This window comes from Protobothrops mucrosquamatus, unplaced genomic scaffold, assembly GCF_001527695.2.
Source record: "Protobothrops mucrosquamatus isolate PMUCROS unplaced genomic scaffold, P.Mucros_1.0 scaffold1803, whole genome shotgun sequence".
NCBI lineage: Eukaryota > Metazoa > Chordata > Lepidosauria > Squamata > Viperidae > Protobothrops > Protobothrops mucrosquamatus.
Window position 1 is genome coordinate 55,318 of NW_015387940.1, and position 21,838 is coordinate 77,155.

General features: G+C 42.7%; 1 protein-coding gene across 1 annotated transcript in view; it reads left to right on the top strand.

Annotated features, from left to right (window-relative positions):
- The first annotated feature begins 3,449 nt into the window (after positions 1 to 3,449).
- Positions 3,450 to 21,838, top strand: part of LOC107294032 (E3 ubiquitin-protein ligase TRIM39) — a 29,888-nt gene continuing 11,499 nt past the window's right edge. Inside the window, exons 1-5 of the mRNA XM_015823235.2 lie at positions 3,450 to 3,865; positions 7,803 to 7,916; positions 19,124 to 19,537; positions 20,326 to 20,439; positions 20,978 to 21,208. Coding sequence (XP_015678721.2) covers positions 3,452 to 3,865; positions 7,803 to 7,916; positions 19,124 to 19,537; positions 20,326 to 20,439; positions 20,978 to 21,208 — 1,287 coding nt within the window. The 5' untranslated portion in view covers positions 3,450 to 3,451. The remainder of the gene's footprint in view (positions 3,866 to 7,802; positions 7,917 to 19,123; positions 19,538 to 20,325; positions 20,440 to 20,977; positions 21,209 to 21,838) is intronic.

Consider the following 21,838-nt stretch of genomic DNA (forward strand, 5'->3'; position numbering starts at 1 on the left):
GAAAGGTAGGGAAAAGTCTGTGAGGAAAGGTTGAGAAAGGAGGAGGAGAAGGAAGGAAAATGAGAGATGGAGAGAAAGAGAGGCAAGCAGGGGAATCAACGGAGGAGCAGAGGCAGTGGCAGGAGAGACCAGCAAGCATCAGGAGAGAGAGAGGAAGAATGGCTGACTGGCCGTCTGACCACCCCCACACCGTGTCACCCACCTGTGGGAGGAGGCTGCCCAAGGGACCAGCTGGAAGGACAAGACAGCATAGTCCTGCTGACCCAGGCAAGTGGAGGTGTCTGAGGGAGGGAGCAGAATGGACGGGCAGCCCCAACCATGGACTGTAGCAGGGGAAGGTGCCCGGGCGCTTGGAAAAGAGGGCCAGGGGAACCTGGACCCCAGTGACTCTTTGTGGGGTAGCGCTCCATGACGATCTTTCTTGTCCCAGTTGTTAAGTGAATCCCAGCAGTTGTTAAGTTAGTCACACAGTTGTTAAGCGAATCCGGCTTCCCCATTGGCTTTGCTTGTCAGAAGGTCACAAAAGATGATTACATGACCCCGGGATACTCTAACCGTCATAAATATGAACCAATTGCCAAGCAACTTAATTTTGATTCAATAATCAGGGGGGGTGTTGCAATGGTCGTAAGTGTATGAATCTGTCATAAGACACTTTTTAATGTCTATATACATTAAAAATGAGAAATGTTAAAAATGCTTATTTATCTGACTTTCATAGACGCCAAATTTAGAGCCACTGATCTAGCAGACTCTCAAAGGGATGGGGATTACAGCAAAAGCAGGTCAACAAAGTCAAGATGGCAGCCAGACCCGCCTTCTACCCATATGTAAATAAGGGGCGGGGCTTCCATCCCTGAGGCCTTTGTTGGTTCCCACTACAGTTTTTCCTGCTTTGCAGCATCTCCCCGTTTTTGGGGAGCAGGGCCTTTGAAATAGGGGTCTGTGAGAACCAATGGGGGGATGGGATTGGCTAGCAATGGAAAGGCCCCTCCCCTTTTTGTGGGGGGAGGAGCGGAGGAAATGTGGGTGGAGCTATGGGGAAGGAGAGGACAAATGTGAATTTTAGATGCAGCTGGGCCAGCGAGTTTGTTTTGGAAAATTAGGCCTGCAAAGTTGAAGGATTTGACACCCAGCCTTTGCCAACCCATAGCAGCTCTAAACAAGCCTAGTTTGCTTTGCCCAGCCAAACTCAGTTCAAGTAAGGTTACTTGGGTTTGTAAGCATGGTTGCAAGAGAGGAAAAGACCTGTTGAATGGGAGGTACGAGCTCAGGGGTTTTCAGGGTCTGCAATCAATTTCATCCCGCCTTCGATTGCAATGCACCCATTTCTTTGTGGCATTTCATGTCAATAAAGGGCCTCTGCTCTGGATATTATTATAGGCGTCAGATTTAGAGGATTAAGATAGTATCGTTCATGGGTTATTTTTTTACCCTGGCTATAAATAGATCGTGGTGGTTATGGATTTCATGGCTTTTATGGCAGTAAAACAATAACAGTAATTTTAACTGTTGGAAGTTTTCATTTGTAATTTTGATAGTGCTTAGATTGTGCCCTGGTGGTGGTGGGAGGGTGCATTTTAAATAAGAATTTTGTTTTTTTGTACTGAGAGACATCTCTTTTTACGTGGATGTTTAATAACAGTAGTAATGATTTAATCTAATGATAATAATAATTCCTGAAAATGAAATAAGCTCTCTCACAGGTTCACTTACAAATCACTGAATGGGGTTGCAGAAGTATAAAAAAAATAAAATCCGCTGAATAGAATAGAATCCTGGTGATACCATGAACATGTCCATGCAATTTTTTGGGTACCATGATAGTGATTTGCCATGGTCTTCATCTGAAAGATTTAAAGTTTCTTTTATTTATAGCTACAGTCCAAGAAAGCTAGTTAAATATTTTAATCACATAAACGGAGACAAAAAGGAGGAAATAAAAATAAACTATCAGGCTACAATCAAACATAGTGCTTTTGAATGGTGATCCCAACTGAACAGAATTTAATTCTTTTTATGTAGATTGTGATGAATTCATCTGCTAATAAAAAAAATCATCCTATTTTCAGCCCAGCCTGAACACTTAGTTAGGAACCGAATTATTAGCTCACAGTGTCAATTAGTGTAAAAAAGGATGCTACAGCAAGATACAGAGAAATGTTTTCAGGTGATTTTATTAACTAGGATACGGACTTTAAAAACATAGATAATGGGATTTTGCTATACAATACTTCCCTTTAACACATTTGATGATAACATGTTAAATCTTCCTAGATTGAAGGTTTTCCTGCAATAGAAATATGGAATATTAAAAAGAGATTTAGATGTAAATGTTCTGTAAATTAGGCCTAGCTTCCAAGACCTATATCTGTTTAGTAGTAGTACAATAGTCGCAGTCACCTTCCTTCCTTCCTTCCTTCCTCCCTCCCTCCCTCCAACATAGAAAGATCTTTACCTGGTGCCAAAATGATGCCACTGTGGGTGCCAATTGAGGGAAGGGCATTCCATAAATGAGGTGCCACCACTGAAAAGGTAAAATAAAGGAAAGGGCTTGGGAGTGTCTACGTCCCCTCGGGGACCCCATTGTGGCTAAGGAAGCCTCCCCCAAAAGCCCTTGAACAAAGGTCCTATAAGATGTTCTCCACCCACCAGGTTCCCCTCACCCCATGGGACCCCGTCTTAGATTAGCCTGAGACTACTAATTATTCTTTCTATCCATTATTTTTTTTTTGCCTTAAGAGACTTTATTAGTCTACTCTAATCTGAAGATTTTCATCCAGCCATGCTGGTTCAGGAGTTCTGGGAGTTGAAGGCCACAGGTCATATGGAGCCCATGGTTCCCCACCTCTGCTTTAGCAGAATGCTTGGATCAATAATTGATTGACGGGGGAGGGAGAGGCCGTCCCAAGAATGTTTGCTTTCCCCCAGTTTTTAAAAACTCTTCCCCCCATTTAACAAGATGCTGGGATCAATTCTAATTGATAGGGGGTCCGTTCCATGGATGTTTCTTTCTCCCCAGGTTTTTTCCAATATATTTTCCTTTAGCAGAATGCTTGGAGCAATAATTGTCGGGGTCCGCCCCAAGAATATTTCCTTAGTTTTTTTTAACCCCCTCTCCCACCCGTCCTTTAACAGAATGCTGGGATCAATTGTACTTGATCGGGGATCCGTCCCATGCATGTTTGCTTCTCCCCAGTTTTTAAAAGAATTTTTCCTTTAACGAGCTGATTGGGCCAATAATAATTGATCGGGAGTCCGCTTTTTCCCAATTTGCTTTTTAAAAAAAATACTCTCTTTTTATTTTAAAAAGTCAGCGAAGTTGACCGCAACACCAACAATAATTCATCTCGATTTCCCGCTTGGACACAGCCCAAAGGCGGTCATCTGATTCATAGGAAAAGATGCAACACTAACTTTCTCTTTCCTTCTCTCGGCGGGAGAGACAGCCATGGCGGCCGCAGCGTCCTTGCAGTATTTGCTGGAAGAAGCCACCTGTTCCATATGCCTGGAGTATTTCCAGGACCCCGTGCTCATCCCGGAGTGCGGCCACAACTTCTGCCGGGGCTGCTTGACCGGCAGTTGGGGAACGTCGGAATCGGAGGCTTCCTGTCCCCAGTGCAGACAGACCTTCAAGCCCCGCAACGTCCTGCCCAACAGGCAGCTGGCGCGGCTGGTGGAAATGGCCAGGAGATGCGAAGATCCTTGGGGCGAGGAAGGAGGGAGCGTCTGCCCGAAGCACCGGGAGCCCCTCAAGCTCTTTTGTAAGCACCACGAGACCCTCATCTGCGTGGTCTGCAACCGATCCAAAAAGCACAGGGGCCACTTGGTGATCCCTGCGGAGGAGGCTTTCCAGGAGTACCAGGTAGGAATCATCCAGGAGGAATCCCTGCGGAGGGCCATCCAGTACCAGCACTAGTTACGTTTGGAGCAGTTTACTTGCTTCCTGCTGCTTTATCCCACCCCTGTTCCTGCATTTTTAAAAAAAAACAGGTTAACAAGTAGTCCTCAACTTACCAGCATTCATTTAGTGATGGTTCAATGTTACAATAGTTATTATGATCAGTTTCCATGCTTATGGTCACTGCAGCATCCCTGCTTCACTGATCAAAATTCAGATCCTTGACAACTGTCATGTTGCAGTGTCCCAGGGTCGTGTGATCACCTTTTGAGATCGTCTGATGAGCAAAGTCAATGGGGAAGCCAGATTCACTTAACAGCTGTGTGATTAACTTAACAACTGCAGTGTTTCACTTAACAACTGTGGCAAGAAAAGTTGTAAAATGGGACAAAACTTCACTTAACTGTCATGCTTAGCAGTGGAGAAATAGAACTCTTTGCCAGCTCACTTTTTCTAAGGAAAGATAAGAAAGATCTAATCTAAATATCAGCAAGAGGATTAACTGGCTGAAGTTTAGAGAGCAGATGGAGAAGGAAACATTAGTAGACTTTCTTTCAAATGACATTTTTCTATGTTTGCTATAGAGCAAGATCATTATAGAGTCCTGCAAAGTCTTGAAATACCCAAAAATATTCCTGCTGGATCAGGCCAAAGCCATCTCAGCCCAAACTTTTGTTTCTCAGTGGCTAATCTGATGCTTCTCAGATGACTGCAACCGGGAGACTCAGGCAGCTCACTTTCCTGCCATTATAAGTATTCCTTTACCTCATGACTTTGCATTTTATACATTTGTAAGGTTTTCCACTTAACCTCACAAATTTCCCTGCGCTACTCAGAAATTTCAAAGAAACCTCCTGAGCCGAGGTTTCAGCAAAGAAAAGCAACTTTATTTTAGCCAAGACAGAGCTAGGTAACCTTCTCCCTCTTTGTGGCTGTTTAGAGGTACAAAGGCAAATCTAGACAGCATACTAAAAAGCAGAGACATCACCCTGCCAACAAAAGTGCGTATAGTCAAGGCCATGGTTTTCCCAGTTGCAATGTATGGCTGTGAAAGTTGGACCATAAGAAAGGCTGAGCGCCAAAGAATTTGAACTATGGTGCTGGAGAAGACTCCTACGAGTCCCCCGGACTGCAAGGCTATCAAACTGGTCAGTCCTAGAGGAGATCAACCCTGACTGCTCTTTAGCAGGCCAGATCCTGAAGTTGAAACTCAATTACTTTGGCCACCTAATGAGAAGGAAGGACTCACTGGAGAAGAGCCTAATGCTGGGAAAGATTGAGGGCAATAGAAGAAGGGGACGACAGAGAATGAGGTGGCTGGATGGAGTCACTGAAGCAGTAGGTGTGAGCTTAAAGGGACTCCAGAAGATGGTAGAGGACAGGAAGACCTGGAGGAACGCTGTCCATGGGGTCGCGATGGGTCGGACACAACTTCGCAATTAACAACAACAACAGAGGGACAAAGGCACACCCAGAAGAGACTTCTTCCACTTTTTATGCCTTTTCAGAACAAAGAGATTCAAGTCTCTGTACCAGGAGCAAGGACGCACAGGAAAACAAATTCCAAGGTGGTGGCTCATATACATCAATCCAGGCTAACTCATCTTCCCCCCTCCCTATTTCTTGGACCACTGAACCTTACCTTGCTCCTTTCATGTAAGCAATCTCCTGTATATTTAGCATGAAACATTTACAATTTTCAGTATACATAAAACACTTGCTTCTATCTATAAAACTGCTTGCATATAAAAATTTATATAAAATAGCTACAAAATAACTACCAATATCAAGCTTAAGCCTAATAAAATCATAAGCACAATAAGGTCCATTCACACTGATAAAACAATAAAATAAAAATAGAAAATTAATGGAAGGAAAAAAACGGAAGAAAGAAAATGTGAGATGCAAGGGAAGAAAGAAAAGAACATTGACTTCCGTCCTTTTAGCACAGTACAAGATAACATTTGAGCCTCAACTTTTTACTTTTCCACATTAGTATATAACTAGCTATTTCTATAACATCAAATTTATCTGATCAGCCAAACCAAAGTCATTCATTTTTTTTCATCACAAGCACAAAATCCAGAAGTGATATCCAAATAAAAAGCATACTTATGTATATCCGCCTCTTTGAATAAAACAATCAATTTAACCATTTCTGCTTTATCTTCCTTGCTGTGGAAATAATATGTATTTCTATTTGCACTTAATGATCTTTATTAACTATCACCATTTATATTTAAAAAAATCACTGTATTCTTTCAGATTGTTTAAAAGGAAAATACTTTTTCAGCCATTTTAAAGCACTAAACTTTTATTTAAAATGTTTCTAAAATCAAAGCTTTCTAATACATCTTTTTAAAAATTCTGTCTTAACATGTGTACTTTAAAGTTCACTTTCAGACCAATACAATTCCAACTAACTCCAATTAACTCATTAAATTTAGATCACTCCCTCCAAGTTACCCTCATAGAATAATTTTTTTCTTCTTGTAAACATCCTTTTTAAAACTCTAAAGTTTTTTTAAGCTAATAGATCTTTTTCTCTAACTTGCTTTTAATATACTTTCAAATTCATTTTTAATAATATTTTACAAACTTTATAAATTACTTGAGCATTATATATAAAGGAAAAAAATATGTTTTCAAATTTTAGATTACCGTAAGACTTACTTTCAGTTACAAATATCAGACTGAGCTTCTCTTTTTCTCAAGGATTTCTCCCATACTTGTTCTTTTAAAAGTTGCAGATTTTCTTGGAGCCCTTCTTTTAATTGTGTTGGGAGGTTTATATTTAAACTATCATAATAAAAATTGGTGTCAGGTTTATATTCAAAAATTGCAATTGACTCCTCTGCATTGTCAGCTACTTGTGCAATTGCTTCGGTGGTTTGGTAACTTTCTACACATATTTATATCTCTGATGAAGTTTGAGAAGCTTTTTTTTAACATCCTTGGAGCATAGTTGATATATGAACCGATGGATTTTATGTAAAGATTTTTCAAATACATCTCTAATATTTTGCTCCTCCATCTTCTTAACGTCCTCTTTTGTCAAAAAGTAGCATTTTTAAAGAATTGCTGGCCAGTCAGAAATCATAAAAATCGGAAAGTTTTAGTCACCCACAGCAAAGCAGACCAAGCTACAAATTACTAAAAATAATAAACTAAAACCACAACTTTCTATCCTTAAATATTTCTCCATCAACTTATTTTTTNAAAAAAAGATATTCCACACTTCCTTATTTTAGCTTGCCTTCTGCAGTCTTCTTCCTTGTTGTTTAACAATGAAGAAACCTCCAAAATGGTGCAGATCTTCAAAAAGGAATAATAGGCTATGAATAAAGAGAGCCTCTTTTAGCTTAGTAAAGATTAAAAGTCCTTAAAAATGATTAAGAAATGAAAGGCACAACACTGTTTGAAAAATAAATTCCAAAATGGGTGCTTCTTCAACAACAAACTGATTGCAGCGCTCCCTCAGCTTTCGGCACACAGACTGTTTCGAAGCAAAGCTCCTGAAGCTCCTTGCAGACCTTTGCTGTATCAGAGGATCTTATGGGATAATTCTAGGACTCTCCCTAACCCATAGGGGTGATTTAAACTACAGGAATGCCGGTTTCTTATGTTAGTAGTTGAAAAAGCTACAGTCCAAGGAAAGATGCTTCAGGGATCCTTCCCTGGGCATGTTCTCAGCTGTCCATCTTTTCACCAGAAGTCACCATTACAAGTATTCCTTGACTTAGGACCATTCATTTAGTGACTGTTCAAAGTGACTGTTCGAAATTTGGAAGCTTGGCAACTGCCATGTATTTATGATGGTTGCATATATCTTCTAATTAGGTCTTCCCTCAGATGTAATTCTTTACAGAAAAGAAACTCAAAACTTGTATTTTCTCTTCAGCTCAAGGTTGGGGATTGCCTGAAGGCTCAGAAGGAGGAGAAAGAAAAAATAGCTACATACAAAACCGAAACCGAACAAAGAGTTCAGGAGATGCTTGTAAGTATTGATCCAACGGTGAGGAGCTTCTGAGCTAATAGGGAGGAGAACACCGTCTGTCATCCAATAATAGGCAGCCTGTTTGTAAGTAGAAGTTCTGACTGAAATGAAATTGAAGTTAAAGACAGTGTTTGGGCACAGAACGTGTTCTTAGCCTGGGGACTGTATCTTTGACTGGGATGTCACCATTGGCCGAATGAGTCACAGTTGGGTTAAGGCAGGGGTCCTTTGCTGGCTGAGGAATTCTGGGAGTTGAAGTCCACAAGTCTTAAAGTTGCCAAGGTTGAGGACCCCTGGGTTAAGGTCACCTATCACACAAGCCATGTTTTATAAAGTGGGTTTGGTTTGCATATAAATTAAGGGAGACCATATTTCATCTTATTGAAACAAATGTGAAATCAAACATTTTTCTGTCTACTTTTTTGGAATTCCTGATTGCCCAGAAACTTTTCGTGAGAGATCGTTTAACTTGAGCCTTTTTTTGGTTTTTAGAAACCTTTCCCCCTATGTTTGTTGATGTCAAAAGGGATTTTTTCTCTCCCTAGGCTAGGAAATTCTCCCATCTTGTTTCTGGACTCTTCAGGGAATCTGTTTAGTTATTATAACAATAAAAATAATTAAGTGAAAAAATTAAAATAAAATAAAAATATGCCTTTTGCTTTTTCTGTCTTCTTGTTCTAGGACCTCATCAAAAAAGAGAAAAAAAACGCAGTGGCTGAATTCAGAGAACTACAACGGTGGTTAAAAAGACAGGAGAAGCTTCTGCTGGCCAGAATGGAAGTGACAGAGAAGGAGATTCTGGCAAGAAGGGACAATGGTTTGGCCGGACTGTGCTCTCTTGACGATCTCATCCAGGAGATAGAGGAGAAGCATCAGCAGCCAGCCAGCAAACTCTTACAGGTCAGGCAGGAAGTTGAGATCATAGAATCACAGGGCTGGAAGGGACCTTGGGAACATGCAACCATCAAAAATACCATCAGTTGCCAAGCGGCTGAATTTTGATTACGTGACCAAGGGGATGCTGCAGCAGTTGTAAGTGTGAAAAAGTCAGTTTTTTTCAGTGCCATTGCAACTTTGAACGGTCACTAAATGAACTGTTGAAAGTCGAGGACTACCTGCAATGGCTAATATTTAATTCAGAAAAAGCAGGCCATGTGAAAAGGAAGAATTCAAAGTGCTGGTCAGCGCCCTCAATGGTTTTAAGAATGCCTGCTGAGGGGTCCTATTACCTATGAAGGGACTCGGTGGTGGGTGTTCTTTTAGGGTCTTCCCTCCCCTTAATCTCCAGGGCAAGGAGAACCCCAAAATTGATGGCCTTCTACAAAGTTAAAACCACTTGGATTTTCCAAAGTGCCTTCATTCCAGAAGCATAAATGCAGGGAATTTTTGTATTCTATTGATGCATTGTTTTCTTTTTCAAATGTTTTTTGTTTCTTTTTGCTATGATGTTTTATTATTTTTATATATATACTATAATCTTTCTAATTCTGTTGGATTCAACCAGGGTGTGATTTTTCTAAAACAAGAAAATAAAAATAAACAATACCTCTCTAAAATAGGTGAACTGCTGGGGAAAAAAGAGCAGTGGGATTCTTTTAAATAAAAATGGAAGTATATTTTTTTAGTGCCTGGTTGTACAGAGGTTTCTCTCATTTATTTTATGAATATATGAATTTTATTTTCTGCATAGGAAATGGCTCAGTGCTTTGTCTCTCTCTTTTTTTAGGACATTGGAAGCATCTTGAAGAAGTAAGTGAATCCACACTCCTCTTTACAGTCTCAGAGATCAGCAGCTCCTCCAGCAATTTTCCTATTTTGGAAAGTTCTGTTTGTATTTCGCAGTAATTTAATTTAAAGACAATGTATTGTATTTCAAGGCCTTCTAGTCCAACCCCCTGCTCAGGCAGGAAACCCTATACCATTTCAGACAAATGGCTGTCCAGTCTCTTCTTAAAAACTTCCAGTGTTGGTTGCTAACAAATAATCATAAATAGAGGATTCCATGTAACTCTAGTCATCTCTATTAAATTTCATGGCATTACTTTTAACCCATCAAGATCAATTTGAATGTTATACCCATCTTCTAGTCAATGTTGTTTTGCTCTGCCAGGTACCAGGCAAAGAAAACACTTGAGAATCCAGTGGATTTACTTCTAGAACAAAAGTGGACAATCTGGGATTACAACGATATTACTGTGCTTCTGAAAAGCGCCATTAAAAAATTGAGAGGTAACAAACAAACAAACAAAAAGAAATGAATTTTCTGTGTGAAAAAATGACAAAGGTTTCCCCTCATCCCAGTCCTCCCCAGGCTGAAGAGCCACACAGGTGTTTTGAGAAAGGCTGAGATGTTTGGGATGGTTCACATTCCAATCTCAGCAGGCGTGGCCTTGAGCGTTGGCGCAAACTGGTTCTGTACTTCCCTGGTCTTTGTCAAGCTGTCATCCCCACTCCTTATTTCCCATCACATCCCCATACTGTATATCTTTATTGTCCATTTGTTCTCCCTGTGTACCCTCCCCCTTAGTCTTTGATGGCAGGATGCCACTGAGGCACCAAGCCGAAAGTTGACACCTTTTCTTTTCCCAAGGTTGTTGAGAAAATCACTGCAGTTAAGTGAATCATATGATTGTTAAGCTAATCTGTTTTCCCACATTGACTTTGCTTGTCAGACAATCCCTAGGAAGGAGGCAGATGACAATCCCAGGACCCTGGGATGTTGTAACCACCATAAATACATGAGGGTTGCCAAGTGTCCGAATTTTGATCACATGAGTGGGGATGCTGCAACTGTCATTAAGTGTGAGAACTGGTCATAAGGCACTTTTTCTAGTGCCATTGTAACTTTGAATGATCACTAAACTAATGATTATGTCAAGGACTACCTTATATGGAATATATTGTAGAATATATTTATAACTGGTGGAATGTACATAAACAGCTATGACATTCTGGCTGGTGGCATTCCTTATTCCTTATTTCCTGATTTGAGTGCAAGGAAAGCAAACCAGGGTGTCTGTAGGGAAACCCTTCTGTTGCTCCATTTCCAGCGATGAGATGCTGAATCCCTCCCTTTTCTTCCCCAGATACTCTGGAAACTGGATTTCAACTACAGGAAGGTAAATATGAGAATATAAGAATCTCAGTCGCTTGCTATTTTAAGCTCCGATGCCAGTAATGTTAAGAGAAATAAGAGAACGTTAAGAGAAAAATAACAAAGAAAAAAGTATAGGATTAGATACCTTAAAGCAGAGGTCCCCAACCTTTTGGGCACCAGGGATTAGTTCCGTGCAGAGAGGTTTTTCCATGGACCGGAGGTTGAATGGTTTTGTGTGCTGCCTGCATCCCGCGGATGGGGCTTTGCTTGTTTGTGCGGACCGGTTGCTAGCATGCCATGGCCCGGTACTGGTTCACGGCCTGGGGGTTGGGGACCCTTGTCTTAAAGACTATGAAGATCCAGTAAACATAATCTAGATCATTGAAGTCATTTTTTGTGTGGAATGAAATATCTAGGCCAGTGAAGGCGAACCTTTTAGAGACCGAGTGCCCAAAAACTGGCCCCGCCCCCACTCCACCCCCTGCCCCACCCTGCCCCACTGCCCGCTGGCCTACTCACCGCCTCCAGGGCCCGCCGCAGATTGCCCAGCAGTGCCATGGTGGCCACGCCCTCAGCCTGCGCCCCGCAGCATCAACTGTGCGTGATGGGGCGTGAGGGCAGAGTCTTGACTACGCTGTCTGGCTGCCATGTCCTTGGCTGCACTGCTCCGTGTGGGCCACGGTCGGGGGTGACTCTCCTCTGGGGGGCTGCTGGTGAGGAGGGGGTTGTGGGGGGAGACAAGGCTGGGGCAACGGCACTTGTGCCCACAGAGAGGGATCCGAGTGCCGCCATAGGTTTGCCACCACTGATCTAGGCGAATGGGAAAATATGGGTGGGTACTGCAAGGAACATAGAATCCTCTTGATTTTACTTGGTTTTTGGGAGCAGAAAAATTAGGTCCTGGAGTCAAAACTGGAGCACCTGGGGTCAAAATTGGAGCACTAGGGTGAGCCAGCAAATTGATGAAAGCAGAAGTTTCCTGTGCAAGATCCTTTTGTACATGCCTGTGATATCCTGATGCTCGTAGAGAAAAGAGCAAAGGTTGCTGATGTTCCATCATGTGCCCCAAGTTACCTCTGGGGGATTCCTCTGACTCTGCCAGTTCACAATTGAAACATGGAAGCCTCTTGCTCTGCCTAATCTTCTGTATTAAAGCTCCAGGTAGAGTCCCTGTTCCCACCTTGGCCCTCCCAGGAACTCACTGAAGGCAAAGCCAAACACTCTTCACTCCCAACCCCATTACTCTCACCTTCAAGATGAAAGCTAAAGAGAGTGATGTGCAGGGCTGCTGGAAGAGGTGAAGCACTATGAAGTGTTGGAAGTGTTGTAGGCCAGGGGTCTCCAAACTTGGCAACTGTAAGACTTGTGGAGTTCAATTCCCAGAATTCCCGTGCCAGCATGGTGGAGCTGAAGGGAGATCAGCTGAGTGACAGCCACATGGGAGACTTGGATGGGGGAATAGATCAGCCAAGCCAAGAGAAGAACAGCTGAGCAGTAGAGCTGTAGAACCATCAGGTGAATGTTGGCCACCTTGGAGACTTGGCTGGGGGAATTGGCCAGCAGAGCCACGAGATGAACAGCTGAGCGGTGGAGCTGGAGAGAGATCAGCTGAATAGCGACCACATGGGAGACTTGGGGGAATCAGCCACTGGAGCCAAGTGATGAACAGCTGAGCAGCGGAGCTGGAGAGTGATCAGCTGAGTAGCGGTCACATAGGAGACTGGGCTGAGAGAATATACCAGTGGAGCCAAGGGTCGAACAGCTGAGGGGCAGAGCCAAGAGCAGGACAGCTAATTCACGGATCCTGAGTGGGTGCAGCTGAGTGGCATCTGGAGGGGAGGCAGATGGACTGGCAGTTGGCGAAGGCAACCTGAGTGAGTGGGACTAGAAGGCCAGAGGGATGCTGAACAGACCAGCAGTTAACAGAGGATGGAACTAAGACAGTGGGAGAGCCAAGTGCTTATGGAAAAGGATGCAGAGCAGAGACCTGGACACTAGCAGCCCCATCAGGGGAATTCTGGGAGTTGAAGTCCACAAGTCTTACAGTTGCCAAAGTTGGAGAAGCCTGGACCAGGCAATGCTTAGGTGTTGTTTAAAAAAAAAAATGAGTCTTCCAGTTCTGAAGGGGGTGTTTGGAAACTGAACTCCATTCACACAAGAGGCTGTAGGGTTGAACTCTTGGGGTCAAGACAAAAAAAACCAGGCCTGCAGCTGAAGTTCTTGTTCTTCCTTCCCTTCCCCCTTACAGTGAATGTAATTCTGGATCCAGACATAGCCCATCCTGGCCGTCTTGACATCTCCGAAGATCAAAACTGCATCAAAGGAGTTAAGCCAGTTAACGCAATATACCCTGCCCCAAACAGGAAGAGATTTGAATATAATCCTTATGTCCTTGGCTGTCAGAGGTTCTCAACAGGGCGACATTTCTGGGAAGTTATTGTAGGAGATACAGCAGGATGGGGTGTAGGGGTTGTCAACAAGCCAGTGAACGTAACAAATGGTGATTTGCAGACCAGACACTGGCAGATTGGGGAATGGGGAGGGAAATACATGGCCATCTCTCCATCAGTATATTCTGAACTGGTCCTGAGGGAGGAGCCCACGAGGATCCGCATCTCTGTCAACTGTGAAGGGGGACAAGTGAACTTTTTTGATGCCAGGACAGCAGCTCTGCTCTATACATTTTTGGACGCTTCCTTGGTTGGAGAGACCCTTCTGCCCTCTTTCTATTTGTGTGATAGCGCCTGTATGACATTCCCCTAAAAGAGGGGACATCCATAGGCAAAACTTATTTGCTAAGCACTAATCCCTGAAAGCCTTTAAAGCAGACTTGCCTTAGCTTTTTGCTACTAATGTACATCTTCCTTTAGTGTTCTATGCCAGCCTGATTTTCTTGCAGTTAGGTGGCCTTGTAAATGAAAGGAAAGGGTCAATCAATCAATTAGTCTATAAAGGAATAACCTGATCATCATTTCTATTTGCCTGGATAAAAAAAGAGAGGTGTCCTAGAATCTTTATAGGCTTTAGCATCATGTGTTCAGGTGCATCAGTATTAAAGATACTTACAGCTAAACCTGTAAATCATGATTTTATATGTCTGTCACAGCTCTCCATACCATTTATGTATCATACTTTTTTGTGTACTATTGCAATAAATAATTGTGCAGGTGTGCATAATTTGATATATTCTGTAATCTTTCCCTTCTTTCTTTTTCTTTCCTTCCACCTCTTTTTTTTGTTTCCTTTTAAATAACACATAATTTAAATAACACATAATTTGGTTTTATGGGGTTTTTTTGTTTTTTGATGTATTTTGTTTGTATCTGTTTTAATATGCTGTGCACCGCCCTGAGTCCTACGGGAGAAGGGCGGTATATAAATTAAATTATTATTATTATTATTATTATTATTATTATTATTATTATTATTATTATAATTGTCATAATCCAACAAACCCTAGCAGGGCTTCAGCAAGAATTAGACCTCATATAAGCTTTACAGCCTCATAGGCTGTTTTTTTTTTTTTTTTGACAAATCCTAGTACTGCTTCTGACTTTGCTTGTCAGAAGATCTCAAGAGGTGATCCTAGGGCCCTGGGACACTGCAACCATCTTAAATATGAACCAATTGCCAAGCATCTCAATTTTGATCGTGTAACCATGGGGATACTTCAACGGTTATAAGTATGGAAGGTCATGAGTCTCTTTTTCAATACTAACTTTGAATGGTCACTAAATGAACTGTTGTAAGTTGAGGACTACCTGTATTGTCAGACTGGACAAGATGCCAAATAGCACTCTTTTTCCTTCTTGCTTTAAGTCACTCTGCTTTTGACTGAGTAACTGTAAAAGAAGAAGCCAATCTGATGTAGTGTTTAAGAAATCAAGCTAGAAGCCATGAGTTCTAATCCTGCCTTAGGCACAAAGCCAGCTGGGTGACCTTGGACCAGTCACTCTCACTCAGCCCTAGGAAGCAGGCAATGGCAAAGCCCCTCCCGAATCCTTGCCAAGAAAAGTGCAGGGAGATTTTTTCCAGGCAGTCACCAGGGGTCAACAGTGGCTTCGATACTGAGATGAGAGTCAGATCCAGTTTGGTCTAGTGGTTAAGGCACAGGGCTAGGAAGAGGAAAGACTGTGAGTTCAAGTCCTGCCTTTGCCCTGAAAGCCAACTGGTGACTTTGAGCCAGTCTTTCTCTCTCAGTCTAACCCACCTCACAGGGTTGTTGTGGGGAAAATTGGAGAAGGAAGATGTGTTGCGTATGTTTGCCACCTTGAGTTATTTGTAAAAATAATAAAGGTGAGATACAATAAACAAACAAACAAATAAACAAATAAATAAATGGAGTGAAACTCTCTGGAACATCTCAAAGCATCCGAGCAACTGAAGACTGACAAGCTGCTGCTGGCAAAGGAGCATGTGAGGAATCTAAATGAACATTACCTAATACAGCTAGTCCTCGACTTACAACCACAAGTGTGCCCAAAATTTCTGCTGCCAAGTGAGATAGTTGTTAAGTGAGCTTTGCCCCATTTTAACTATATCATGGGGGAAGAGAGAGAAGGGAATGAAATGGAGGTGGTTTTGGCAGGAAAGAGGAGCAGAGGAGGGGATAGAGCAGCGACTCCCAACCTTTTCTATACACCGCACCCCTAGAACGCTTCTGATATATTCTTGCACCCCTTAGAAAAGTTCGAAATAACGGCAACGAACTATGCATATATACTGTAATTTTGAAAACCCAAGTTTTCGCAACCCCTGAAATATCATCTTGCACCCCCAGGGGGTACGAGAGCCCCTGGTTGGGAACCCCTGGGATAGAGAGAGGGGGGTGAGAGGGAAAGGGGAATCTCTTTGGGGGCAGAGAAGAGAGAGAAGAGACGTGGGGCCTCCTGGCTCACATGCCTGCACCCCACAAATTGAGTGGGGGGGGGGGAGGAAGCCACACATGAGGATAGGTTGAGGAAAGGGGAAGAAAGGAGTGTGGGGAAAAGTCTCTGAGGAAAGGTTGAGAAAAGAGGAGAAGGAGGAAGGGGAAAGAGATGGAGAGAAAGGGAGGCAGGCAGGGGAATCAACGGAGGAGCAGAGGCAGTGGCAGGAGAGACCAGCAAGCATCAGGAGAGAGAGAGAGGAAGAATGGCTGACTGGCCGTCTGACCATCCCCACACCATGTCACCCACCTGTGGGAGAAGGCTGCTCAAGGGACCGGCTGGAAGGAGAAGACAGCAGAGTCCAGCTGACCCGGGGCAAGTGGAAGTGCCTGAGTGAGGGATTGGCAGCCACAACCATGGACTGTAGCAGGGGAAGGCACCCAGATGATTGAAAAGGAGGTCCAGGAGAGCCCAGACCCCAGTGACCCTACATGATGCTCTTTCTTGTCATAGTTTGGGGATTACAGCAAGGGTGGGTGTCCCAAGCCAGGCCAAGAAAAGTCAAGGTGGCAGCCAGCCCCGCCTTCTACCCATATATAAATAAGGGGTGGGGCTTCCACCCTTTTGTTGTTGTTAGTTGCGAAGTCATGTCCGACCCATCACGACCCCATGGACAATGTTCCTCCAGGCCTTCCTGTCCTCTGCCATCTTCTGGAGTCCATTTAAGCTCACGCCTACTGTTTCAGTGACTCCATCCAGCCACCTCATTCTCTGTCGTCCCCTTCTTCTATTGCCCTCAATCTTTCCCATCATCAGGCTCTTCTCCAGTGAGTCCTTCCTTCCCATTAGGTGGCCAAAGTACTTGAGTTTCAACTTCAGGATCTGGCCTTCTAAAGAGCAGTCAGGGTTGGCCTTTGTTGATTCCCTCTAGGGTTGTTCCCCCTCTGCAGTATCTCCCTGCTTCTGGGGAGCTAATTACTCTTCTTTGAAAGAGGAGTCTGTGAGAATCCATGGGGAGGTGGGATTGGCTAGGCAATGGGATTGGCTAGCAATTTGTGAGGGGAGGAAGGAAGGAGGAAATGTGGGTGGAGCTATGGGGAAGGTGAGGCCAAATGCGAAGTTTAGAGGCAGTTTGGCTGTGGGTTTGTCTTGGAAAATTAGGCCTGGAAAGTTGAAGGATTTGAACCCCAGCCTTTGCCAATCCATAGCACCTATAAACAAACCTAGTTTGCTTTGTCCAGACAAACTCAGTTCAGATAAGGTTACCTGGACTTGTAAGCATGCTTGCAAGAGAGGAAAAGACCTGTTGAATGGGAAGTACGAGCTCAGGGGTTTTCAGGGTCCGCAATCAATTTCATCCAGTCCAAATGCAATCCACCCATTTCTTTGTGACATTTTTGTGCCAATAAAGGGCCACTGCTCTGGAAATTATTACGGGTTTAGAGGATTAGGATAGTATCATTCGTGGGTTATTTTTATTTACTTTGGCTGTAAATAGATTGTGGTTCTTAAGGGTTTCATGGCTTTTATGACAGTAAAACAATAACAGTAATTTTAACTGTTGGGAGTTTTAATTTGTAATTTTGATCGTGCTTAAACTATATCCTGATTGGGGGTGGTGCATTTTAAACATGTGTTTTTTTGTAATGAGGCCCATCTCTTTTTGCATGGATGTTTAATAGTAGTAATAATGTAATCTAATGAAAATAATAATTCCTTCAAATGAAATAAGCTCTTTCATAGGCCCACATACAAATCACTGAATGGGGAAGCAACAGATGGAAAGTAATCAAGGAGAGAAGCTACCTAAAACTAAGGAGAAACTTCCTGACCGTTAGAACAATTAACCAGTGGAACAACCTGCCTCCAGAAGCGGTGAATGCTCCAACACTGGAAGCTTTTGAGAAGAGACTGGACAGCCATTTGTCTGAAATGGTATAGGGTTTCCTGCCTGAGCAGGGGGTTGGACTAGATGACCTACAAGGTCCAACTTTATTATTATTATTATTATTATTTACAAAAAAATAAACTCCATTGAGTTGAGTTCGAATTCTGGTGATATGGACGTGTCCAAGCAGTTTTCTTGGCACCGTGATGGTGGTTTGCCATGTTCTTTATTTGGAAGATTTAAAGTTTTTTTTATTTATAACCACGGGTCCAAGAAACCTAGTCAAACATTATCATCAGATAAACAGAGACAAAGAAGAGGTAATAAAAATAAACCACAATGGTGAATTCAAACATAGTCCTTTTGAATGCTGATCACCTGAACAGAATTTTATGTAGATTGTGATGAATTGACCTGCTAATAAAAAATAATCCTATTTTCAGCCCTAACACTCAGTTAGGAAGAGATTTATTCAGAGTCAATTAGTGTAAAAAAGGATGTTACAGCAGGATAAAGAAATATTTTCAGTTATTTTATTAGCAAGAATAGGGACTTTAAAAAATTAGATAATAGGATATTGCTACACAGTAACTTCCCCTTAACATGCTAGATGATAAAATGTTAAATCTTCTTATGTTGAAGGTTTTCCTGCAACAGAAATACAAGATATTAAAATGAGATTTAGATGTGAATGTTCTGTAAATATGGCTTAATTTCCAGGCCCTAAATATGTTTAGTAGTACTACATGAGTTGCCACCACTGAAAAGGCAACATAAAGGAGGGGGCTTGAAAGGATTTTAATTTCTATCCGTGATTTCCCTTTATCTCGTTGACATTCTATCAATTGTATTTGGGGTTTTATCAAGGGTTTCTCCCAATCTCTTTCATGCCAACTTTACGCCATCCCGTCCCATAAATGTTTCCTTCTTCCCGGTTTTTTAACAAGCTGGTTGTATCAATAATAAATTCATCGGGAATCCGTCCCATGGACGCTTCTTTCTCCCCAGGTTTTTTCCAGCACCTTTCTCTTTAGCAGGATTCTTGGATCAATAATTGATCGGAGGGGGGTGTTCCGAGAATGTTTGCTTCGCCCCAGTTTTTTAAAACTTCTTTCCCCCCTTTAATAGGATGCTGGTGTGGGAAGGAAAATCTGGTCCGGATTTCAGCGGCGAAAGGAGAAAAAACAAAACAAAAACGCTGGTGCTACTTGAAGAAAAGGAAATTTTATTTTCAAAGAGTCAAAGCCCATGGAAGGTAGACTACAACATATGAAACATTCTAGCAACAACATTCATAGTATTCTAAATTGGTTTTCCTTGATTGGCAGGAAAAGTTGCGAAACTAACTTTCTCTTTCGTTTTCTCGGCGGAGGAGAGGGCGATGGCGGCCGAGGCACTCTTGCTGGAAGAAGCCACCTGCTCCATCTGCCTGGAGTATTTCCAGGACCCCGTGCTCATCCCGGAGTGCGGCCACAACTTCTGCCGGGGCTGCCTGACCGGCAGTTGGAGAACGTCGGAATCGGAGGCTTCCTGTCCCGTGTGCAGACAGACCTTCGTGCCCCGCAACGTCCTCCCCAACAGGCAGCTGGCGCGGCTGGTGGAAGAGGCCGGACGTTGCATAGGATCCTGGGGCGAGGACGGAGGGAGCTTCTGCCCGAAGCACCGGGAGCCCCTCAAGCTCTTTTGTAAGCACGACGAGACCCTCATCTGCGTGGTCTGCAACCTATCCAAAGAGCACAGGGACCACTCGGTGATCCCGGCGGAGGAGGCTCTCCAGGAGTACCAGGTAGGAATCAGCCAGGAGGAATCCCTGCGGAGGGCCATCCAGTGTTAGCACTGGCAATCCTTGGACCCGTTTAGTTGCTTCCTCCTGCTTTATCTCACCCCCTTGCCTCTTTCTGGTGACCATTCAAAGTTAAGGTACAAACAGCACTGAAAAAAGTGACTCATGACCGTTTTTCGCACTTATGACCATTGTGTCATCCCTGTGGCCACTGATAAAAATTCAGATACTTTGCAACTGGCTCATATTTATGACGGTTGCAGTGCCCAGGGGTTCATGGGATCCCCTTGTGTGACCTTCTAACAAGCAAAGTCAATGGGGAAGCATTACTAACTTAACAACTGCAGTGATTCACTTAGCAACTATGGCAAGAAAAATTGTAAAATGGGCCCAAACTCACTTAACAACTGTCTTACCAATATTCAAACCTGGATTCTTTATTTTTATTGTCTCATTTAAAAAAAGAGCTCCACCTCCCTTCTGATGTTTGAGATCTAAGAAAGAAAGCATTCAATTCCTGTTCCTAAAAGATCCTAAGTATAAAATTGAAATAGCTGAGAAACAATTGGGATGTAAAGTTCATGGGCAGGCATTTGTTTTCCTTCCCTGTTTTCCATGCTGTATGGCCATTTACAGCATGGGATTTATTAAACCCGTTTATTTGGTAAAAAACATTTTGGGGGTGGGTGGGGGAAATATCCTTTAAAGAAGCATCATATTTTCTAACTGGGTCTTTCCTCCAATGTAATTCTTTACAGAAAAGAAACTCAAAACTTGTATTTTATCTTCAGATCAATGTTGGGGATTGCCTGAAGGCTCAGAAGGAGGAGAAAGAAAAAATAGTTATATACAAAACAGACACAGAGCAAAGTGTTCAGGAGATGCTTGTAAGTATTGATCCAACGGTGAGGAACTTCAGGTAATCCTCGACTTACAACCATTTAGTGACCATCCAAAGTTATATCAATTGTATACAGGCAGTCCTTGACGTACAACTGCAACCGAGCTCAGCATTGCTGTTGTTAAGCAAGTCAGTTGTTAAGTGAGTTTTGCCCCATTTTACGACCTTGCTTGCCACAGTTGTTAAGTGAACCACTGCAGTTGTTAAGTTAATAACATGGTTGTGAAGTGAATCAGGCTTCCCCATTGACTCTGCTTGTCAGAAGGTTGCAAAAGGTGATCACATGACCCCGGGACCCTGCAACCATCATAAATACATGCCTGTTGCCAAGCATCTGAGATTTGATCATGTGAACGATGCTGCAAGAGGCATAAATGTGAAAAATGGCCATAAGTCACTTTTTTCAATGCCGCTGTAACTGCGAATAGTCACTAAATGAAGGGTTGTAAGTCAAGGACTACCTGTAATAATAAAACAAAAATGTAATTAAATAAAAGTAAAATAAAATAATGCCTTTTTCTCTTTCTGTCTTCTTGTTCTAGGACCTCATCGAAAAAAAGAAAAAAAATGTAGTGGCTGAATTCAGAGAACTACAACTCTGGTTAGAAGGACAGGAGAAGCTTCTGTTGGCTAGCATGGAAGAAACGGAGAAGGATATTATGGCAATAAAGGAGAAACGTTTGGCCAAGCACATGGAGGATCTGTGCTCTCTTGACGATCTCATCCAGGAGATAGAGGAGAAGCATCAGCAGCCAGCCAGCAAACTCTTACAGGTCAGGCAGGAAGTTGAGATCATAGAATCATAGGGCTAGAAGGGACCTTGGAGGTCTTCTAGTCCAATGCTCTGGCCAAGGCAGGAGTCCTTACCAGGGCTTTTTTTCTCATAGAACGTCCAGAACGGAGTTCCGGCACCTTTTTTGGATGGAACCTTGTAGGGTAGGCAAGGCAGGTTGTATGATGTGTGTGAGTTCCGGCACCTTTTTTTTTTTTTTTTTTTAGAAAAAAAGCACTGGTCCTTACCATCCTGAAGAAATGATTGCCCAAACTATTATTGGAAACCTCCAGTGATGGAGCAGCCACAACTCAGGGAGACAGGCTGTTCCATTGATTAAACAATGGAAGATGGCTGTCCTGTCTCCCCTAAGCCTTCTCTTTGTTACGCTAAGCATACCTAGTTTCCTTAGCCACTCATTGTACGTTTTGGCCACCATCTTGATTGTTCCTCTCTGCACTCTTTCTAAGACCTCATCATCTTTTTTGTATCATGGTGTATGGAGTGGTGTATAGAGTTTTGTATCACTGAGGAAATGGGGTAGAACTGCTTTAGTCCCAACACAGAATACTATTTTTGACTTTTTTTAATCATAAATTTTATTGAAATTATAATAGTGAAAAATACAAAT